This window comes from Panulirus ornatus, chromosome 20, assembly GCF_036320965.1.
Source record: "Panulirus ornatus isolate Po-2019 chromosome 20, ASM3632096v1, whole genome shotgun sequence".
NCBI classification, from domain to species: Eukaryota; Metazoa; Arthropoda; class Malacostraca; order Decapoda; family Palinuridae; genus Panulirus; species Panulirus ornatus.
In genome coordinates, this window is record NC_092243.1 from 5,052,501 (window position 1) to 5,073,397 (window position 20,897).

The 20,897-nt window shown below is 47.2% G+C and overlaps 1 protein-coding gene across 14 annotated transcripts in view; it reads left to right on the forward strand.

Moving 5' to 3' along the window:
• The window catches only part of trh (PAS domain-containing protein trachealess), a 1,040,091-nt gene that overhangs the window by 996,727 nt on the left and 22,467 nt on the right, over positions 1–20,897 (forward strand). For 11 of the 14 annotated variants that reach the window (XM_071674540.1, XM_071674542.1, XM_071674547.1 and 8 more), the window contains 2 exons: positions 17,053–17,225; positions 20,153–20,333. In XM_071674540.1, coding sequence (XP_071530641.1) covers positions 17,053–17,225; positions 20,153–20,333 — 354 coding nt within the window. The remainder of the gene's footprint in view (positions 1–17,052; positions 17,226–20,152; positions 20,334–20,897) is intronic. The other 3 variants (XM_071674545.1, XM_071674549.1, XM_071674550.1) reach the window with 1 other exon arrangement.

Consider the following 20,897-nt stretch of genomic DNA (forward strand, 5'->3'; position numbering starts at 1 on the left):
ATGACCAACCCTGGCGACACCACCGCCACCAGCACGCGACCTTCTGGCGCTCCCACGGTAAATTCTACTCCTCCTCCCCCACCTACCCCACCTCCGCTCGGACACACTCACCCTCGCACCAGCACAGCCTCCATGATGTGGGTGACCTTAACACCACTGAAGCACTTCCTTGTGAGAGTCTAAACCCTTTCCCAGCCTCTCGTCCACAGTGGAAGGATCTGGTCCTTGAAGCCACCTCCATTGGTAAACCCACAGTGGTGGTCCACCACTCGTCTTAACACGACCAGTCACCCCCCCCACCCCCCGGCCCTTCCCCTGCCAGCTATGGTCATGGGAATAGCTTCCCAACTGGAACTCTCTTAGAAAATATTGATGCTCCCTTTATTCAGTGGAACGGTGGCTCCCTTTGTCTTTATCTAGTGGAATAGTGGTTCTCCGTCTATATCCATGAGACAGTCGCTGCCTTTGTCTTTATCCAGTGGAAGAGTGACTCCCTTTGTCTTTATCCAGTGGAACAAAAATTTCCTTTGCCTTTATCCAGTGGGACAGAGACTCCCCGTGCCTTTATCCAGTGGAACAAGGACTATCTTTGTCTTTCATTCAGTGGAACAGTAACTCTCTCTCTGTCTCTATACTGTGGAACAGTCACTGCCTTCGTCCAGTGACCAAATACCTGAATTACTTTTCCACGCTTCCATTTACACTTCCCAGACCCACTGTACAGTAATATCATCTCCACACACCATCTCGCACACCAGCCTTTCTGAAAGCTGTGTTCCAAAATTTTTTTTCCCCCAACATGTCTTCTCGAATGCATTTCTGAAGGATTTGCATTCCCTTTCGTTTATGATTCAACCCCACAGTCCCCCTTCCTCCTCCTCCCGTCTCTTGTTACAGTCCTTGTCCCGTTGCCAGATGTTCTACGTCCTGAGCTCCACTTCATCATTCTCTTCTCCTACTGTGTTTCTCTCCTCATATCATCGTAGCCCAGGCCTTCAAGGACGCATCAGAGGACAAAATAGAAAACGGTTTATTTTCAATAACGGAAGACTTAGATCTTTTTAAGATAGGCTCCGGGTCGTGGTTGTCAGGAGGGGCATGAGTTCCTAAAGCTTAGCGGCGTGAGGAAAGAAGCAGACGTCACAACGAGCCCCCCTCTTTCACCCCGTCACCTTACCTCTCGTGGTTATTCTCCCTCTTGACCTCGCTCGCAAGCCCTTTGGTTAATTCTCCCTTTCTTTGACCCTTTGGTTCCTCCTCCCTCCCTCTCTTGGTTCATCTCCCTATATCTTTCGATCATTCTCCTCTCCATATCTTCGTTCTCCTTCTTGTTTGATATATCTCCTCCTTTCCTCAACATTCATCTTCTGTCTTTTGGTCTTTCTTCTTCCCCCTAACTATACTTCCATTTCCCTCGTTACTCTCCCTTTCTTCATCTTCCTTTAACGCTGACTTTCCCTCTCCCCCCTTGGTCACCCCTCCAGGTCACTTCCTCTCCTCTCAGGCCACTACTTCCTCTCCCCTGGTTACTTCCTTCCTCCCCACGCTGCTTCCTTTCCTCCCCAGGCCACTCCTCATCCTCCTCCCCATGTCATTCCCTCGCCTCCTAAGGTTAATCCCTCCTCCTCCTGCCTTACTCCCACCTCCCTTTCACCGTAGGCCACTCTTCCCTCCCCCAGGCCAATCCTACCCTCCTCAGGCCGCTCCCTCTCCTCCTCGGGTCAATCCCTCCCCCTCCCACCGTATTCCCGCCTCTCCCCCAGGTCACTCCCTCCTTCTCCTTCCCTCCAGACCAGTGTCCCTCCCGTGCCACACGATATATCCAGCTTTACCCACATTAGCCTTTCGGTGCGGTGTTATCCGCGGCCAGGCCGACCACCGTCCCCTCCAGAACCCATGATTTGACTTCATTTAGATTCTTTCCTCCATCAAATCAACAATAGCGTTCATTTTTCACAGTGACCCCCAGCGCGCGCCTTGGACGGTGGCTCGGGATAGGGGAGTGGGTGGGGAAGAGAGTGAGGGAGAGAGAGAGAGGGGAGGGGATATAGGGGAGATTTGAGGCAATGTTATGAAGGAGTATAGAGGGACGGGAGAGTGAGTGTTGATGTTGAGGATCTGCTGCAGGATAGTGAAGGCAGTACATGGGAAGGACAGGTGACAGAAGACCTGATGGTCTGTGACGAGGATATCTACTAGAGGGCCATAATAGCAGTACATGGGAAGGACAGATGACAGAAGACCTGATGGTCTGTGACGATAGCATAGTAAACCTGCAGACTCCGCCACACTCCCTAGCAGGAATGTATCCTTGAAGGAGCACCATGTTATGTAGGGGTACTATAAGGAACGTGGAAGTTATATAGGAAAGAACAGACGGAAAATACATTATGATCTGGTCTTCTCCGCCGTTCCGCTGTGGAAGAATTTCAGGGACTACTCTGTAAAGATAAAAAAAAATTGAGTCAATTGTATATTAAACTTTTGGTATCACATACATTGTTTAGCCTTGTTTCATATGGATTGAGTCTTTCTTACTATGGCACTGTCTGATGGTATTGTATTCCAGTGTTTTATGGCCTTCACTGAGGGAATGTTTGTCCATCTGTGGGTGATATCCTCCTCCTCCTCCTCCTCCTCCTCTCCTCCCAACTTGTTACTGTTTTATCTGCTTGTCGTATATCCGTCTCCCATGAATTTTATCTTGCTTTATTATCGAAATTATTTAGCATTCTGAGAACTTCTCTTATATCTATCTCCTCCGTCTGCAGTTTTTTATTTATAGAGACTGATTACGAAGTCTTTATTCATGAGGCTTATATCTAAGGGACGAAATTAGTGTTGTTGCTATTTTTTGTATACGCTCTAGCTTTTATTCGCCTCAAATAAACTTTGGTGATTTCAAAAGGCCTTTATACGACATTGGAAAGAGTAAGTATTACTGAGTCTTTCGTTGCACAGTTTATAACTGACATGACTTCCCTCCTGCCCCAGGAATCCCTCTATCCTTATGAGGCTTCGGTAGCACTCAGGAAGCTGGACACATCCACCGGTCGGGACCCATGGGCTGTAAAGTGTTGTGATGCTGTTTTGTTTAATAAATCGGAGCTCAGCATTCCTTTGTGTAATCTATATTATTCCTGATTATTCCTTCCAGGTCTTTTAGTTCTGGTAATTATTTAACAAACTTAAAAGAGTTTCGTGTTTAATATTAACATCGAAATACATTTCGGCGTATTTCTCTGCTCTGAGGTCTATTTGCTATGCCACTGATAACCAGATCAGCTTACCTAAATCTGTTTAAAACTGCTTAATTTGAGTTTCGTTGCCCACTTTCGTGATGGGGGCAAGTATAGAGATTCTGTTGATGACACTTGTCTCGTCGGATCACTGATATATAGATGACAGAAGGGAAAAAATAATGGGACCTAGAACTGATCCTTGGGGTACCTCACTTGTCACGCTAAACCGGCCGGATGCCTCCCGCTTTGAAGTAAAACTCGTTTCGAAGTGGTTGAAGAAGTGGTGTCGAGAAAATTGATGGTGGTAGATAGGAAGGAATGGTAAAGGGGAAGAATTCTGAGAAAAATATAAGTATTGGCAATAAAACCAGAACTCGAAGGAATTCTTTGAGCTGGAAGAGACGAAAGAAGGTATATAAGATCAGGCGAGATTGAAAATGTAGGGGAAATAGACTGAAAAATTAAAAATCTCAATGAGTATTTTTTTTAAATGGCTTTATAAAACAGCGTAAGAAAAGAGATAGAAGAATGTGTGTCGACACTTCCTGTAATTCAGTTCTTTGTTAGGGTTCGGTTTCTCTTATTTCTTCCCTGAACGATTTACTAAACATTTTTGAAGCGATATTTTAAACACGTACTCCCCGATCCTTTGTGTGTGTGTGTGTAATAGAATCCTCAATATGTGTCTGCTGACGAACGTAAGAGTGGAATTCAAGCTTATGGTGATGGAGTATTTGATCCCACGGACTTTAGGGTATAAACTTAATGACTTTACCAGACATGACTTATAGTTTACTTTTGTAGTTACTTACGTAACTAGATTGTTTGACCAATATATCCATGAGTGACGTGCATACTTGGGTACTACACAGATACACGTAGCTGTATGTTGTATATCTATACACCATACATTCACAGTGTATCGTCACAGGTGCGCCCATCTATACATCACACAAGTCACAGTATGTAATGAGAAATACACCTACACGCATATCATGCATCTATTCATTATACATCCATTCATCGCCCATTGACGCATACATCACACATCTGCACCCCCGTACCTCACCCATCTATACATCATACATCTATACACCATGCATCATACATCGACGGCGCGTCGTGACACACGACAAAGTATGGCCTGAGCCTCCGCCCCCACCTCCCTTCCCTTCCCCTACCTCCTACTCGCCCCTCCTCCTCCTCCCGTCCCCACACCCTCATCTTGTACAGCCATTTCCCTTCCCTCTCATGTCTGTCCTCATTTCCCTTCCTTCCCGCCCTATAGATGGGGGAATCGTCGTCATTTTTCAGGCTGACCCGGACCCTTGGAGGACATCACACGTTCATCTGACCTTATCATTGTTTTTTTACACCCCATCTCCTCCCTACTCCTCCCTCCTCCCTCCTTCCTCCTCCTCGCTCCTTCCTCCACCTCCTTTCTACTTCATCCCCCTCTTCCTCCTTCCTCTTCCTTCCTCCATCCTCCTCCTCCTCCTCCAGCCGAAGCCAAACAAATGACAGTCGTTTGTGAATGATGTTTTGATTTCTGGCATTACATTTCTTGTTAACCCCGAACTCCGAGCACCCCCTTGCGCCCTCGGGGCGTCCCGGATTTTCTAGGAATTTTATGAGAGAATTAGCGGTACTGGAGCACAATACGTGGGGAAGGGGTGTATTTTAGATATTTTATAGTTTTGTTTTTTGTGGGGGGAGGCGGCGCTGCTTTCTGGGGTGATTGGTTAAAGAGCAGGTCTTACACCGTTTCCTCAGTCTCTCTCTCTATTATAGGGAGTTTTGGAAATGATGGGTGACCGTGAGGATAGATCGGGCCAGGTGTATCTGTTTGGATATCACTAGATAGATAGATAGATAGGTAGATAGGTAGACAGGGGGATGACAAAATGGAGATAGATAATAGATACGAAAACAAACTGATCAACTGTTCATTATCACTAGTTCGTCATCACTAGCTCGTCATCACTCCTGTGTCACCCCAGCATTACTTGCATGATATCTTTACGAGGTAGTTGTGACGTAGATGGGTAGTTATCGCTATGGTTTATGAGAATACTTGTGATCAAACTATCTAGTTGTCATCTAGCATGTAGGGAACTAGAGCTATAGCCATATTTCTTGCGACTAGGAACCCGAAGAGCAAGGAATGGAAGCTGGGTCGTAGGAGACCATAAAGAATCGCAGAGTTTGTGCCGACTGTGTCTTTTGCATGAGAGAGGTGGAAGGGGGTGAACAGGGTGTTGTAGAGCGTCTAGTGTTTCTTCCTAGGTATTGACAGGGGTCGAGTTGTTGTGTTGCTGGGGCGCCGTAATGTCTCTAGTGTTTCTTCCTAGGTGTTGACAGGGGTCGAGTTGTTGTGTTGCTGGAGGCGTCGTAATGTCTCTAGTGTTTCTTCCTAGGTGTTGACAGGGGTCGAGGAGTTGTGTTGGTGAGAGGCTGTGTGCGACACCCGTAGAGGAACAGTTGGCTAGCACCGTGTGTCTGTGTGTGTGTGTGTGTGTGTGTGTGTGTGTGTTGTGAGTGGGTCTTGGCTGCAAACTTATCACTGTTTTGGATTTAACTCTTGATACACAGCGCCCCCGGGAGCACTTCGTCTTTGATTTTATGAGAGGACGTCAACCACTGTGGCTGGAGGAGTGGTGGGGCTTTGGTGTTACAAGGGATGGCAGACCCGTAGACGCCCTAAGGCTGTAGAGAACCCAAGGGGACCTGTAGAGAACGCAGACACCCTAAGGCTGTAGAGAACCCAAGTGGACCTGTAGAGAACGCAGACGCCCTAAGGCTGTAGAGAACCCACGTGGACCTGTAGAGAACGCAGACACCCTAAGGCTGTAGAGAACCCACGTGGACCTGTAGAGAACGTAGACGCCCTAAGGCTGTAGAGAACCCACGTGGACCTGTAGAAAACCTGCTGTGGGTTGGTATTGTGGTGAGGGTGACGGTGGGTGTCGTTCGATGTTACGGTGACGGTCGGTATCGTACGATGTGACGACGACGTTGGCATTGTTTGATGTTACGGTGACGGTGGGCGTCCTATGATGTTACGGTGACGGTGGTAATTTTTGATGTTACGGTGACGTAGTTTTGTTCTCGTCACACGCGTTGCATCATCATCAACAACAAACAAACAAACAAACAAACAAACAACAAGCAAAAACCCCAATCTACTACAGCCTTTAACCCCTCTCTCTCTCTCCCCTTTCTCTCTCTCCCTCCTCCTCTCCCACCCACCACCTCGTCTCCCCTCCCTTCCTCTCCCCTCCCCACACTTATTCTACTCCTCCTCTCCTTCCTTCCCTCCACATCACCATAGGCAAACTCTTGAGAGACAGTAATACCCAGCAAGTGTCAAGATCCGCACCCACTACACTGCCTTATACATCCCCAAAACCTCCCCTTTTTTTTCCCTCCCTCCTCCCTCTGTCCCGTCCCTCCCCTCCCCACCCCGAGTGACATGCTTATCGCCTCCCTCATCAAATTGGAGAGGCTGGCTGCCATCCCGCCTCCTCACTCACTCACTCACATATTCCCGGGTATATACATATGTGACTTCTGCTCCCCAAAGACAAATGAAGGCAATATGGAAACCACAACGGTTGGCCAGATGAGCGACCTCGGGTGTGTGTGTGTGTGTGTGTGTGTGTCTCTTTCCCCTCGTGGCTGGCTTTAGATGTGGGGTTGGTGGACGGGAATGGGAGTAGGTGGAGGAGGAGGACGTTTTTGCCTGCAGGGACGTGGAATGAAACGTTTGTGAGGTGGTGGGTGTCTTATCATACGACTGCGCTCCAAGCAGAAGCAGGGCAAGGAGGAGGAGGAGGAGGAGCTCTGTAAGCGAGTAAGTCCATGACAGAGACTGTGTGTGTGTGTGTGTGTGTGTGTGTGTGTGCGTGCATACATAAAATGAAAGACATGTTTGATATATAAAAGGTTGAGAAACGGGGCAACAGGAATGTAAATTTCTATCCCCATAACATGCATAAAAAGCTGCAGGTAGAATCTGGCAATTGTGTGTGTGTGTGTATATATATATATATATATATATATAGATTTTTTCTATCTATATATATATATATATATATATATATATATATATATATATATATATATATATATATACACATATATATATATATATATATATTTTTTTTAATTTTCCAAAAGAAGGAACAGAGAATTGGGCCAGGTGAGGGTATTCCCTCAGAGGTCCAGTCCTCTGTTCTTAACGCTACCTCGCTAATGCGGGAAATGGCGAATAGTTTGAAAAAGAAGATATATAGATAGATAGATAGATAGATAGATAGATCGATAGATATCCCTGGGGATAGGGAACAAAGAATGCTGCCCACATATTCCCTGTGTCTCAGAAGGCAACGAAGAGGGGCGGGAGCGGGTGGCTGGAAATCCTCTCCTCCTGTATTGCTTTCCAAAAGAAGGAACAGAACAAGGATTCGTGTGAGGAGTTTTCCATCGAGGGATCTATCACCTGTTCTTGACGCTGCCTCGCTCACGCGGGAAACAGCGAACATGAAAACGTTTTTCTTTTTTCATTCAATTTCGCCATTTCCCGCGTCAGCGAAGTAGCGTCACGAACAGATGACCGAGCCTTTCAAGGGAAAAATCCTCACTTGGCCCCCTTCTCTGGTCCTTCTTTAAAACAGAAGGGGAGGATTTCCAGCCCCCTTCCCCCGCTCCCTCCCCTTTTAGTCGACTTTTACGACACACAAGGAATACGTGGGAAGTATTCTTTCTTCTCTGTCCCCAAGGATGATACATATGATATTTTTCTTATTTGTCTGTGTGTGTGTGTGTGTGTGTGTGTGTGTGTGTGTGTGTGTGTGTGTTGTAGATATTCATATATGCCTGCACATGTGTTTGATATCAGTATTGCATACACAAAAAGCAGTGTATGATTTTTCAGGGTGTTTTGCACGTCAGCAGTCTGTGAAAAGGGCGTGTAGTACGATATGGTTATTCACCCTTAACCTAACTTAATTCCTACCTAATCTGACTTATCCGAACTTAAATCTAATTCAAACTAACCGAAATATAAATCTAACTTAACCGAAATCTACCGTAACCAATCCTAAATGAAACCTAACCTAACCTAATCTAACCTAACCTAAGTTAATCCTAACCTAACCTTACTTTTAAATCAAAGCTAACTTCAATCTAACCAAACCAAACCTAACTTAACCAAACCAAACCTAAATCAAACCTAACCTAACTTAAACTAACCCAAATCTAACCTAACTTCAGTCTAACCTAATTCTGACCTAACCAAACCTAACTCTAACCTAACCTAAACCTAACCTAACCTAAACCTAACTTAACCTAAACCTAACTTAACCTAGCATATATATATATAAAAACGGTCACAAAAGGAAAGTTCGATCACGCTTTACGAAAATGAAGAACCACTTCGTATGAATGTACACCCAGCCTTAGATAAAGACATCCCTGAACCACACCACCACATAGAACCCTAAACCATAAACACCCACAGAATGTCCTTCCAAAGAACGAGGAAGAGGAGGAGGAGGAGGAGGCGGAGGCTAGGCTGGGGGAAGAGTCGTCTTCGTCGTCAGCTGAGGAGGTGACGGGCCATACAAGGCAGAGAACCCGCGTGAATTATGAATATCAGGGACCCACTCCACCCGACTCCCCCAACTCCCCTTCTAGGGCTGAGGGGCTCAGTGGAGGGGCGGCAGGAATGTCCAGAATGTCGCTGTGGTAGGGTATTACTTGGCCTCCTGTGTTCTCGTGATGTGTGTGGTGTATGGCGAGAGGCCGCGGCTTATGCATAAGTTGTATGACGTGACCTGAATGGCTCCCGCCACAACTGTTTATATATATATATATATATATATATATATATATATATATATATATATATATATATATATACTTTGTGTGTGTGTGTGTGTGTATGGGTGTGGGTGTGTGTGTGTGTGTGTGTCGAGAGATAGTTAATATGCCATTCTTCTGTCTCGGACCCTCGCCCCCTACACCCGTGATCGACCACAAAGGTAGGAAAAGAAAAGAGTTTTTTCCCATGGTTGAAAGTTTGTTGTGTGAAATGAGGAGAGAGTGTGCGGACGTGGAGAGGGGGTGATGGTCAAGGTGAGGTTCGAACTGTCAGGTAAGGAAGGTATGTGTGCACTAGGAGTGGTAGGGTATGGTCTGTGGTGTGAAGTGAGCGAGTGAGTGTGTGGGTTGGGTATGGTCTGTGGTGTGAGGTGAGCGAGTGTGTGGGTTGGGTATGGTCTGTGGTGTGAGGTAACCGAGTGTGTGGGTTGGGTATGGTCTGTGGTGTGAGGTGCGCGAGTGTGTGGGTTGGGTATGGTCTGTGGTGTGAAGTGAGTGAGTGAGTGTGTGGGTTGGGTATGGTCTGTGGTGTGAGGTGACCGAGTGTGTGGGTTGGGTATGGTCAGGGTGTGTGAGGGTTCTTCATAACACACTAACCTACACTTTTTCACTCATGGTCACTGATGGTCTTTGTAAGGCTTGGTGAGGCCAGTGGAACCTGGTCTCATAAGTGTACATCGGACCAGAGACATCAAAGGATGCGAACGAGTGTAAATGAAACTAGTAGAAATAATAATGTTTAAAATCTTATCCCTGGGGACAGGGGAGAAAGAAGACTTCCCACGTACTCCCTGCGTGTCGTACAAGGCGACTAAAAGGGGAGGGAGCGGGGGGCTGGAAATCCTCCTCTCTCGTTTCCTAATTTTCCAAAAGAAGGAACAGAGAAGGGGGCCTAGTAAGGATATTCCCTCGAAGGCTTATTCCTTTGTTCTAAACGCTATCTCGGCGACGCGGGAAATGGCGAATATATGAAAATAAATAAAAGAATGAAAAAATGAAATATATATATATATATATATATATATATATATATATATATATATATATATATATATATATATGGTAGATATGGGAGAATTAAGTTTATGAGCCGTAAGGTTTGTCTTCAGGGATATGGGAAAAAAATGTTGAAGTCTATGGACATAAAAAGATACTTTTAGTGTGTATATGGAAGACCATTTGAATGATCGGAAATGCTTAGTTGACTCGAGAAAGAGACCAGTACTGGTCATGCTCTGGACCGTGACTCTCTCTCTCTCTCTCTCTCTCTCTCTCTCTCTCTCTCTCTCTCTCTCTCTCAACTTCTTAATTTTTTTTCCCCAAGTTGCTTGACGACAGACCACTTTCCATCCATCAACTCGGACCACACCATCCTTCCCCTATTGTACTTCCGTCATCCACTCGCCTTATATCCATAGCTCTCCCTCCCCTTCCCTTCCCTTCCCTTCCCTCCCAAAACCCCCTTTCCATCAATTCTCCTCTACAGTCTATCGACCCTCCTTCCCCTGGACCCCCGCCCCCGCAAATCTACCATCTACCTCGGCTCCGGCAGTTGACAGCCATCAATTCCACGGGAATTTTTCCCCTTGCTTGTGCACAAGGGGGGGGAGGGGTCGTTGTGTCGTCCGGTTATAAACGACTCATTACCAAGGTCGTGTTCTGGAGCACGACGGTACGACCCTTAGGTATGATGACGATGATGACGTGGCCTTAATAACCCTTAGGTATGATGACGTGACCTTGATAACCCTTAGGTATGATGACGTGGCCTTGATAACCCTTAGGTATGATGACGTGACCTTGATAACCCTTAGGTATGATGACGTGACCTTGATAACCCTTAGGTATGATGACGTGGCCTTGATAACCCTTAGGTATGATGACGTGACCTCTGAACTCGCGGACACTCCAAAAGGATCAGGTCAAAGGCAAGGCCATCATACCCAAAGGGTCGCGTACCGTCGTGTTCAAGTGTCGTGTACCGTCGTGTTCAAGGGTCGTGTACCGTCGTGTTCAAGGGTCACGTACCGTCGTGTTCAAGTGTCGTGTACCGTCGTGTTCAAGGGTCGTGTACCGTCGTGTTCATGGGTCGCGTACCGTCGTGTTCAAGTGTCGTGTACCGTCGTGTTCAAGTGTCGTGTACCGTCGTGTTGGGGAGTGTACCAACCCGTCCACAGCTTAACAAAGAAGTTGTTTATGAAGCATTACGATAAATGACCCAGGATGACAAGTTACCAACAAGGCTGTTAACGAGCCGGTTAACGAGGAAGAAAACGGTGGCAAAATAATTTTTGTCTCGATAATTTGAGAAGTGGACAAGAAAACGGTTAACCAGTTCCCCCCTCCCTCCTCCCTCCTCCCCCCTTCCTCCTGCCCCCCTCCCCCCCCCCTATCAACAGGTCTCATATCACTAATATTCTTCCATTGTCGGGGTCATTAGGGGGCCGTAATTCCCGGGATGTGAATGATGTTAACTGCCGTAACGACTGTAATTACAAGGGCGGCCGGGGGTAGTTAGCGTGGCCGGTGATCCGGGGGTCAGGGATTACAGGGCCATCAGGGGTCATAATGTAATAGTGTGGGGGGGGGGGAGGGTCAGGATCCGGGAGGTCTCGTCGGGGATTGGGTGGACGTCCATGATGACGTCACCCGTGTTGTCGTCTGGGGATTGGCCGGACGCCCGTGATGACGTCACGATCCGCTCTCTGGGAGTGGCCGGACGCCCATGTGACGTCGTGGGTCGCGTCCGGGATTGGCTGGACGGGCCATCGATGACGTCACGGCGTCACCACCTCCTCTAGTTAGGTTCATCGCAGATGAGTGTAGAGTCGAAGGCATGGTGGTGAGGGTGAAGGCGCACCCTCGATTTATCGAATTGGATCCGGTGGAGAGTTAAGGGGTCATGTGATGGTGTATGGAGAGTTAAGGGCAACTTTGCTCTTCGTTCGTGGCTGAGTCATGGGGTCATGTGATGGTGTATGGAGAGTTTGTGTGGCAGGAAGTAGAGTTCATGGAAAGTTGTTGGTGTAGATTGCGGTCTGTTGGGTGTAGATTGCGGTCTATTGGGTGTAGATTGCGGTCTATTGGGTGTAGATTGCGGTCTGTTGGGTGTAGATTGCGGTCTATTGGGTGTAGATTGCAGTCTATTGGGTGTAGATTGCGGTCTATTAGGTGTAGATTGCGGTCTGTTGGGTGTAGATTGCGGTCTATTAGGTGTAGATTGCGGTCTGTTGGGTGTAGATTGCGGTCTATTGGGTGTAGATTGCGGTCTGTTGAGTGTAGATTGCGGTTTTCATAGGGAGTTTGAGTGGCCAGTGTGGAGTTTATGGAGAGCCGTATTTTTTCCAGGCGCACGCGCGTGCACGCAGGCCGGAGCGTGCTGGGTTAGGTTTGGTTCTTGCGTCAGCCGATGACGCCGAGGGGACCCCCCCCTCCCCCCAGTCGTCATAGAAAACGGGAGTGTAATAATAAAGGGGGCGGACATGGAGGGTTGATTACGGGGAAACACACACACACACACACACACACACACAGAGGGCCTGGTGGATTAGGCCAGCAGACATTATGGGATCTCTCTCTCTCTCTCTCTCTCTCTCTCTCTCTCTCTCTCTCTCTCTCTCTCTCTCTCTCTCTCTCTCTCTCGATTCATCAGGGCTTCGCCTCTATACTTCCCCCCCACCTCCATACATTTTCTTGTTCTTTATTCCTCTACTTTCCACACGCCCACTTCATCCACCTCCTTCTCCACCATGAACGATATACGTGAGGGTTGTTAACCCCGTGTTCTGAGGTGCTTAAGAAATCGTGTGACGTAGTTATAGAAATAGTCAAAGGCTTCATAGAGTCGGTTTTAGCAAGAAATCGATCTGTTTTCACCCTAAGCAATTAAACAAGCAAGCAAGTTAAGTAAGCAAGCAAACAAGCGTTTTACTTAAGGCTAAGTACCTATTATTAACTTATGTTTTCTTATTGTAAGAATTATGAACTGACAACGGAAATACAGAGAAAAAAAGAGATTTAGGATATATATATATATATATATATATATATATATATATATATATATATATATATATATATAATGTGTGTGTGTGTGTGTTTAAGAGAGAGAGAGAGAGAGAGAGAGAGAGAGAGAGAGAGAGAGAGAAGAGAGAGAGAGAGAGTTGAGGGAGGGAGGGATGAGGGCGAGGGGGAGATAAGTAGGTGTTGATGTCCACCCGGATGATGGAGATCACTGTCTCCACCCAAGTGTCTTGGGTTTGGGGAGAGGCTCTGTGTTGCTAGCTCCCCACTCATCCACTCCCTCCTACCTCAGTCTCTCTCTCTCTCTCCCTCTCTCTCTCTCTCTCTCTCTCTCTCTCTCTCTCTCTCTCTCTCTCTCTCTCTCCAGACCCAACACCCAGGGTGGAGAGAGAGAGACACGACCACACCCCACCCACCCACCCCATACGCATCTGTCAGTGTTAGAACAGTCCTTCAAAGTCATTTATGCTACATACGCAGAAGCTACGCTTAGCCACCGGTAATTATGCAACTTATGGTTGTTTATACACAGAAGCAACGCTTCGTCCCTCATGATTAAGCAACCATGTTTGTTTATACGCAAAAACAACGCTTAGCCATCAATTTCTAAGCAACTGTGTTTGTTTTTTTAGAGCCTGAGACGGCGTAGGCAATTGAATGCCCTAATCACAGCCATTTCATTAACGATGTACCAGATTGATCGCCCTACCTACGGGGAGGGGAGGATGAAGAGCTTGGTCTAACTGTGGACGGACTGCCGCCACCCAAGATTCGAACCCATGCACTCGAATCCCGGGCGGCGTCACATTCAGCAGCGCTGACCGCTATACCACGGAGGTTCTCATACCTAGAATACAGACTGCAGGACACAAGACTATGGTGTACCCTGTACTTCCTCTTGTGTTGTGTGTCCATCTCATGTAACGTGAGCCAGTGTCACCTACCTCTCAACTCCAGTGGCCTCTCATTCCCCTCACACACCAATCTAGTGGCCTCTCACTCCCCTCACATCACTTCAAGTGGCCTCTCACTCCCCTCACATCACTTCTAGTGGCCTCTCACACCACTCCCAGTACCTCAGAATCCCCTCACACCACTACCATTGGCCTCTCTCCCCTCACATCACTTGTAGTGGCCTTTCACTCCCCTCACACCACTACTAGTGACCTCTCACTTGCCCTTACACAATATCAGTGGCACTCCCCTTAAGAAAAATCTAGTGGCCTCTCATACTCTCTCTCTCTCTCTCTCTCTCTCTCTCTCTCTCTCTCTCTCTCTCTCTCTCTCTCTCTCTCTCTCTCTCTCTCTCTGTCCCCCTCACACCACTCCCAGTGGCCTCTCACTTCCCTCACCCCATCCCTTGGTGGCCTCACGTCTCTCCGTCGTGCACAACAGACCACAGCATGGTCCACACACCAACCAGCGGGAAGGGGGAAGGGGAGGAGGTAGGGTTCTCTCCCTTCCCCCGTGGAGTTATTTTACACTTTTGTGAACCCGTGTTTATGGAGTGGGTTACGCCCGGTACGCGTGCGTCCGTCCACCAGCCGCTCTGCTCCTGCACCTCTTCACTTCTGACCCCCCTCCCCCCTTCCCACCCCCCCTTTTTTTTTTAAGTGCCTTACCCCCCCATCCCCCTCTTCCACCCCTGTTGTAGTGCTGTTGTTGTATGTTGTAGCTGCTGCTGTAGTGGTTACTGTTGTTCTTGTTCTTATTGTTTCATACATTGCAATGTTGTTGTTGTTGTTGTTGTTGTTGTTGTTGTTCCCGTTGCTGCCTCTGTATATCGTCCTGGAGGATCTGTTTATCGTCCTGGAGGACCTGTTTATCATCCTGGAGGATCTGTTTATCATCCTGGAGGACCTGTTTATCATCCTGGAGGATCTGTTTATCGTCCTGGAGGACCTGTTTATCGTCCTGGAGGATCTGTTTATCATCCTGGAGGTTCTGTTTATCGTCCTGGAGGTTCTGTTTATCATCCTGGAGGTTCTGTTTATCGTCCTGGAGGATCTGTTTATCATCCTGGGGGTCTTGATGGTTTCTCGTCCGGGGCGCCACTAGTCTCCTAATCATCCGCATTATTTCTTTTTAATTATCAGAATCATATGTTTCTAGTCCTGTTGATACACTTATAATCGTTTATCAACCTTATGATCATGTTTATCATCCTTATGCTCATGTTTATGAACCTTATGATCATGTTTATCATCCTTATGCTCATGTTTATGAACCTTATGATCATGTTTATCATCCTTCTGCCAAGTGACATATCATATCATCCTTGTAAAAACCATGTTTGATACCATCTACCAAATCATGTCAACCCTCCAGTTTCTATCATAACCGTCACAATACCTGTAGAACAGGGAGGAGCCAACAACATCATGGTGGACGGGGAGGGGTGGGTGACGAGAGGTGACACTTTGTGGAGTGTTGGTTCAAGGTAGAGACGCGACTGGGTCCCGCCCACCTTTTTGCATGAAGAGCCACGCCAGGACATGCGAGTAAATGCTCCAAACTCGAGAATGGTATGAAGACCACACTCTAGATACGGCAATAGCAAATGTCCAACACCAGCAAGGCTTTTTTTTTTTTTGAGGCCAAAAGCAGGTTCTATGTGGCACATTTTTAAGGGTTTACAAGACCAACCAAGATTTTTTTGGGGGGAAGGAAAGCAGATTATGTAGTGCGTTCTAAAAGGGTTTTCAAGATAGTGGAGGATATATTGTTAATGCCCTAATATTTTTTTTTTTTTTTACTGCAAGGTTGAATTGTAGTGGTTTGAAATTGAATAGTTGGGAAATTAGTTATATTTAGAAAGAGATGTTACTAGAAGTGGGGTTCTTTGCATAATTGAATTTTACCAGTGTACCGCTCTCTCATTCCAAGACGCTACTGCACAGGTCCGCATTAAGAGAGGGAATTCATGTTCAGCGCGAGAAAAAGAGCGAGTATTGGAGTGAGGAGGAGAGGGAAAGCGAGGTGGTGTGTGTGTGTGTGTAGAATGGAATCATCGGCGTAGGAGTGGATGGGTTTTCGGATGTCGAGGAAAGATCATTTATAGAGAGAAGGAATGAGAGAGGCGATAGCACTGATCCCTGAGGAACACCACAGTCGAGAAGATACGATGAAGAATTTTGCACCATCGTTGACCACCACGATAGACCGAGCAGAAAGGGAACCGGGAGGAGACAGAAAAGTCAAACGGCGGAAGTCTAAAAAGCAAAGACTTATGCTACACCGTGTCACTTCTTATAGAGGGTGAGGGGGGTCACAAGCGTGGATTTACCGAGACCTCATGAGACGAGGACCAGGAAGGAGCGACGTAGGAGAGATTTGCAGTCGACCTCATCCGTGAAAGCCGTAAAGGTGATCTGAAGGAAGTGAATGAGGTTCCCTCTACACTTGTGGTGAGGTGAAATCATCCGCTGCAGGAGCTTGTATGGGGACCTGTGCACTGAAAGTGAGGAGGGAAAGGGGAGGTCATAGAAGAACAGGGAGTGGGGAGGAGGTGAGGAGGAGATTTCTCCACTCACCCCCTTCTCCCTGTGGTTGGGGGAGAGAGGACTGGGTACACACACACACATATATATAAATTCTTCCTCAGGGAAGTTATTGGGAAATATCCGAGTCACTGATTGTTCATAACTAGCTGGCTAAGTTAATACTGCCTTCCCCTCTCCACCACCACCACCACACACCACTGCCATCACCACCAATACAACCACTGTGCCACCACCACCACCACACACCACTGCCATCACCACCAATACAACCACTGTGCCACCACCACCACCACACACCACTGCCATCACCACCAATACAACCACTGTGCCACCACCACCACCATCACCACTACATCATCACCACCGACTAATGTGAGACCTTCCTTTTGTGTCGGACGCAGCCGGTGGCAACATCAGACCGCGATCTATGTCCGGGATGACCATGGACATCTTCGAGGTGCACCAGGGCACCCACATCCTCCAGAGCCTGGACGGGTTTGCCTTCACCTTGGCTGCCGACGGAAGGTTCCTATACATTTCCGAGACCGTCTCCATATACCTCGGCCTCTCACAGGTGAGTACCGCTCCCACGCCCCCGTGGGATGGGTAGGGACGACCCTGTGTCTTTAGAAAGGGACCTGGGGTAATACGTGGACAAGACCTGGGAGGAACCTGGGGTAATAGGTGAACACGACCTAGGAGGACCTTCAGGAGAACACGGCTGCCATTATGGGACCTGGGTACAAACAAACACCTACGAAACAGAGGAATGATATTGTTTACTCATATGATAATTTATAATAGAGAATGTTTCAAGAATCATTAGTTTTATCATAATTATTACTAGTAGTGGTAGTAGTAATAGTAGTAGCAGTAGTTGTAGTAGTAGTAGTAGCAGTAGAAGAAGTATTCGTGAATATTCTTCTTTAAGAAAATGACTCAAGAGAGTTGATAAAATTCATTCATTTTGATCTTTGAAGACATTTAACCCATTTTCTCCTCTGTCAGTCCAGTAGTGCGCTAGGATACACGTCACCGCCCCCTACACATGAGTGAGGAGAATGCCAGAGATAAGCTCCCTATGGAGTCTTTAGGACTCCAGTCGTCACCTATCTGGACCCTCCACTTACAGAACGGAGGACGTTGAGGATATGTGGCACCACCTAACTTACTGGCCATAAGGTTCCTCCCCGAGTCAAACACACGTACACACACCCACGTATACATCTCCCCTGTACAGTCGTGGGAGTTGGTTGGAAATTCCCATGCTTGGAGGCCTAGAGATTTTCCCCCTGTAGATCAGACCATCCGTCCCCATTTACAGTGAGCCACCTGCAGGAGGAAGGGTAGGTTTGGAGAGTCGCTATTTCGATCTCTTTGTACTTCGACCCCAGAACTTGTGGGGCTTGAGGCTTCTCCATGAACGCAGTCACCACCTACAGAAGAACTGAGTAGGTTTCGGGAGCGGGACTCCTCTGACTAGGCCCCCCCAATGTCTCCCACCTAACAGAAGGAGTAGGTTGGAGGGATGGCTTTGCCCCAGGGCTTCCTCCTCCTCCTCCTCTTCCTCCTCCTCCTCTTCCTCCTGCTGCGCCGCCTGTATGAAGGAAGAGGAGGAGGAGGGCGTGTGTGTGTGTGTGTGTGTGTGTGTGAGTGTGTGTGGCATGAGGGACGGGCGTGGTGCCGCCGCCGCCGCTGGAGTCCCCACCTCTGGTCGTGTTCGCATTGCGGCTTCACCTACTTGGGATGCCAGCCACGACCCCCACTACGGCCGGGCGGCTCGATACTGCCGTGGGAGGGAGGGGGAGGGGAGGGGGGTGGTGCTCTTCCCCCGACCCTCCCCCAGCCTCCTCCAACAACACCACCATCACCACCATTGGAGGAGGAGGAGGAAAAGAAGAAGAAGAAGAGAGAAAGGGAGAATCTCCACCACCAAGCCTCAGGGCAGTGGCTGGCAGAGGGAGACTGTATATATATATATATATATATATATATATATTCAGGGAGGGTAGTTGTAGGGAGAGAGACTAACTGGCTTAAGGGTGGATAGACGGTCATGGATAGCGGTTAAGGGATAGGAGGGAGAGGCGGTAGGGAGCGGCGGGGATAGAAGACGTCGAGGAATATGTAACGCCCGAGACAGAGGATAATGGTGGGTAGAGGAGAGGGAGGATATCTGATATGACAGACATGGCGGAGGAAGGAAGAAAAGGGAGAGTAACCGACCACCAACCCCCCTCCCTACCTCAGGGCAAGAGTGTGGATCACCACGCCCACCCTTCAGCACGCAGGGCGTGTGTTGGCGAATCGTAGGGAGAAACCTCCAACACGAGGGGGCAGCGAGGGAGAAACATCCTCAGCCCTGGGGGAACTGTGTGAGGATGAGGGAGAGAATATCGAACACTTGGGAAGGAACGGGTGAACTGACGACAAGCACTTCAAAGGAGAGAGAGAGAGAGAGAGAGAGAGAGAGAGAGAGAGAGAGAGAGAGAGAGAGAGAGAGTGTAAGTGTGTGTGTGTGTGTGTGTGTGTGTGTGTGTGTGTGTGTGTGTGTGTGTAAGCTAAAAGGACAGAGGCACACGCAGGATGGTGGGGGGAAACAAACACGAGAAATGGGGAGAGAGGTAGGCACAATCCGTGTGGTGAGAGGCAGAGGCCGCACGTACTGGAAGAGAGAGAGAGAGAGAGAGAGAGAGAGAGAGAGAGAGAGAGAGAGAGAGAGAGAGAGAGAGAGAGAGAATGCTGGGAGGCGTTGGGAGAAGAGAGAGGGGGAGTGTGATCACGAATCTGGTGGTCTTTTTTTGGGGGAGAGGCGGGGGGGGGGGTGGCCTTCACTCCCCGTAGCCCAGGTTGAAATGGAGAACTGTGTGGGGAAAGGTCTTAATATATCACAAGAGTCACTAACATTACTAAGGCAGAAGAAAGAGAAACAAAACGAAATCAACTGAGATACGAAGGAAAAATGACAAGTGGGATGAATGAGAAGAAAACGAGATATGGAACATCCGCAGAGAACGAGATGTGTCATGGAACATCCTCCAAAAGAGGTGATAAATGAAAGTGTGATGCAACAAGGCTCGCGTTTAAGGAAGGGGAGACTTAGCAAAACAGGAAGTACCCCCTACTTCCTAAAGTGACGCAGAGAAGAATTATCCCAGAAAGACTGAACATCCCCGAAAGTTCATCCCAGAGATGATGAACCTCATTCAGCTGACGATTATAATTTGTGAAATGTTATCCTACAATGGCATTGCCAGAAACTCTCAAAACTGTAATATATATATATATATATATATATATATATATATATATATATATATATATATATATATATATATATATATGATATGTGTGTGTGTGTGTGTGTGTAAAATATTCACAATAATAACGCAGAAAAATAAGGTGTTAGTTAGAATTTTAATGTGTGTTTTCACAGCGCCACGCATGGGTTCCTCTCCTAATCATCTGGAAACAATTGAATTACATTTCTCTCTCCGGCAGGTGGAAATGACTGGCAGCAACGTGTTCGACTACATCCACCCACAAGACCACCAGGAGTTGGCCGACCAGCTGGGCCTGACCTTGGCCACAGGTCAGCCCTTGCCCTCCCCCTCCTCCTTAGGGTCAGAGGAAGGGGCGACAGGGTCACAGGGAACCATGAACCCTGACGGTAAGCCTGCACGTAAGTACGCACTAACCGTAATAACACAACACTCACTTCTGTCGCGGTGGAGGGATCCAGAAGCCAGTAACTAAAAGAAATGAATAAATTGAAATATATATATAAAAAAAAAAAAAAACCCGCAGGTGAAGAGAGAGGCAGATGTGGTCCCGTGGACAAGATTTGCGGGCATCATGTCAGCAGCAGCTGCTCTCTGTGTATGTTATGCTTTATATTTGTCCTTTTATGTTGCATATTACGAAAAAAAAATATATATTTACATAAGCTGCCTTAACTTTTGCTTGTCTGTTTACCTGTTTTACTGATTTCTGGAAACGTATTTTGTAAGGTTGAAGTAGAACATAAACTAAAATGTCTACTAAAATATTAATCCATCCCGTGGTCTCCTACTAGGGTCAACTGAATATTTTAGTCTTTTTCTCTAGCATTTTAGAGTGAAAGAAATTATGAAAAAAAAAAAAAAAATATATATATATATATATATATATATATATATATATATATATATATATATATATATATATATATATATATAATGTTTGAAGGTCTTTGAGAGAGTCAAGG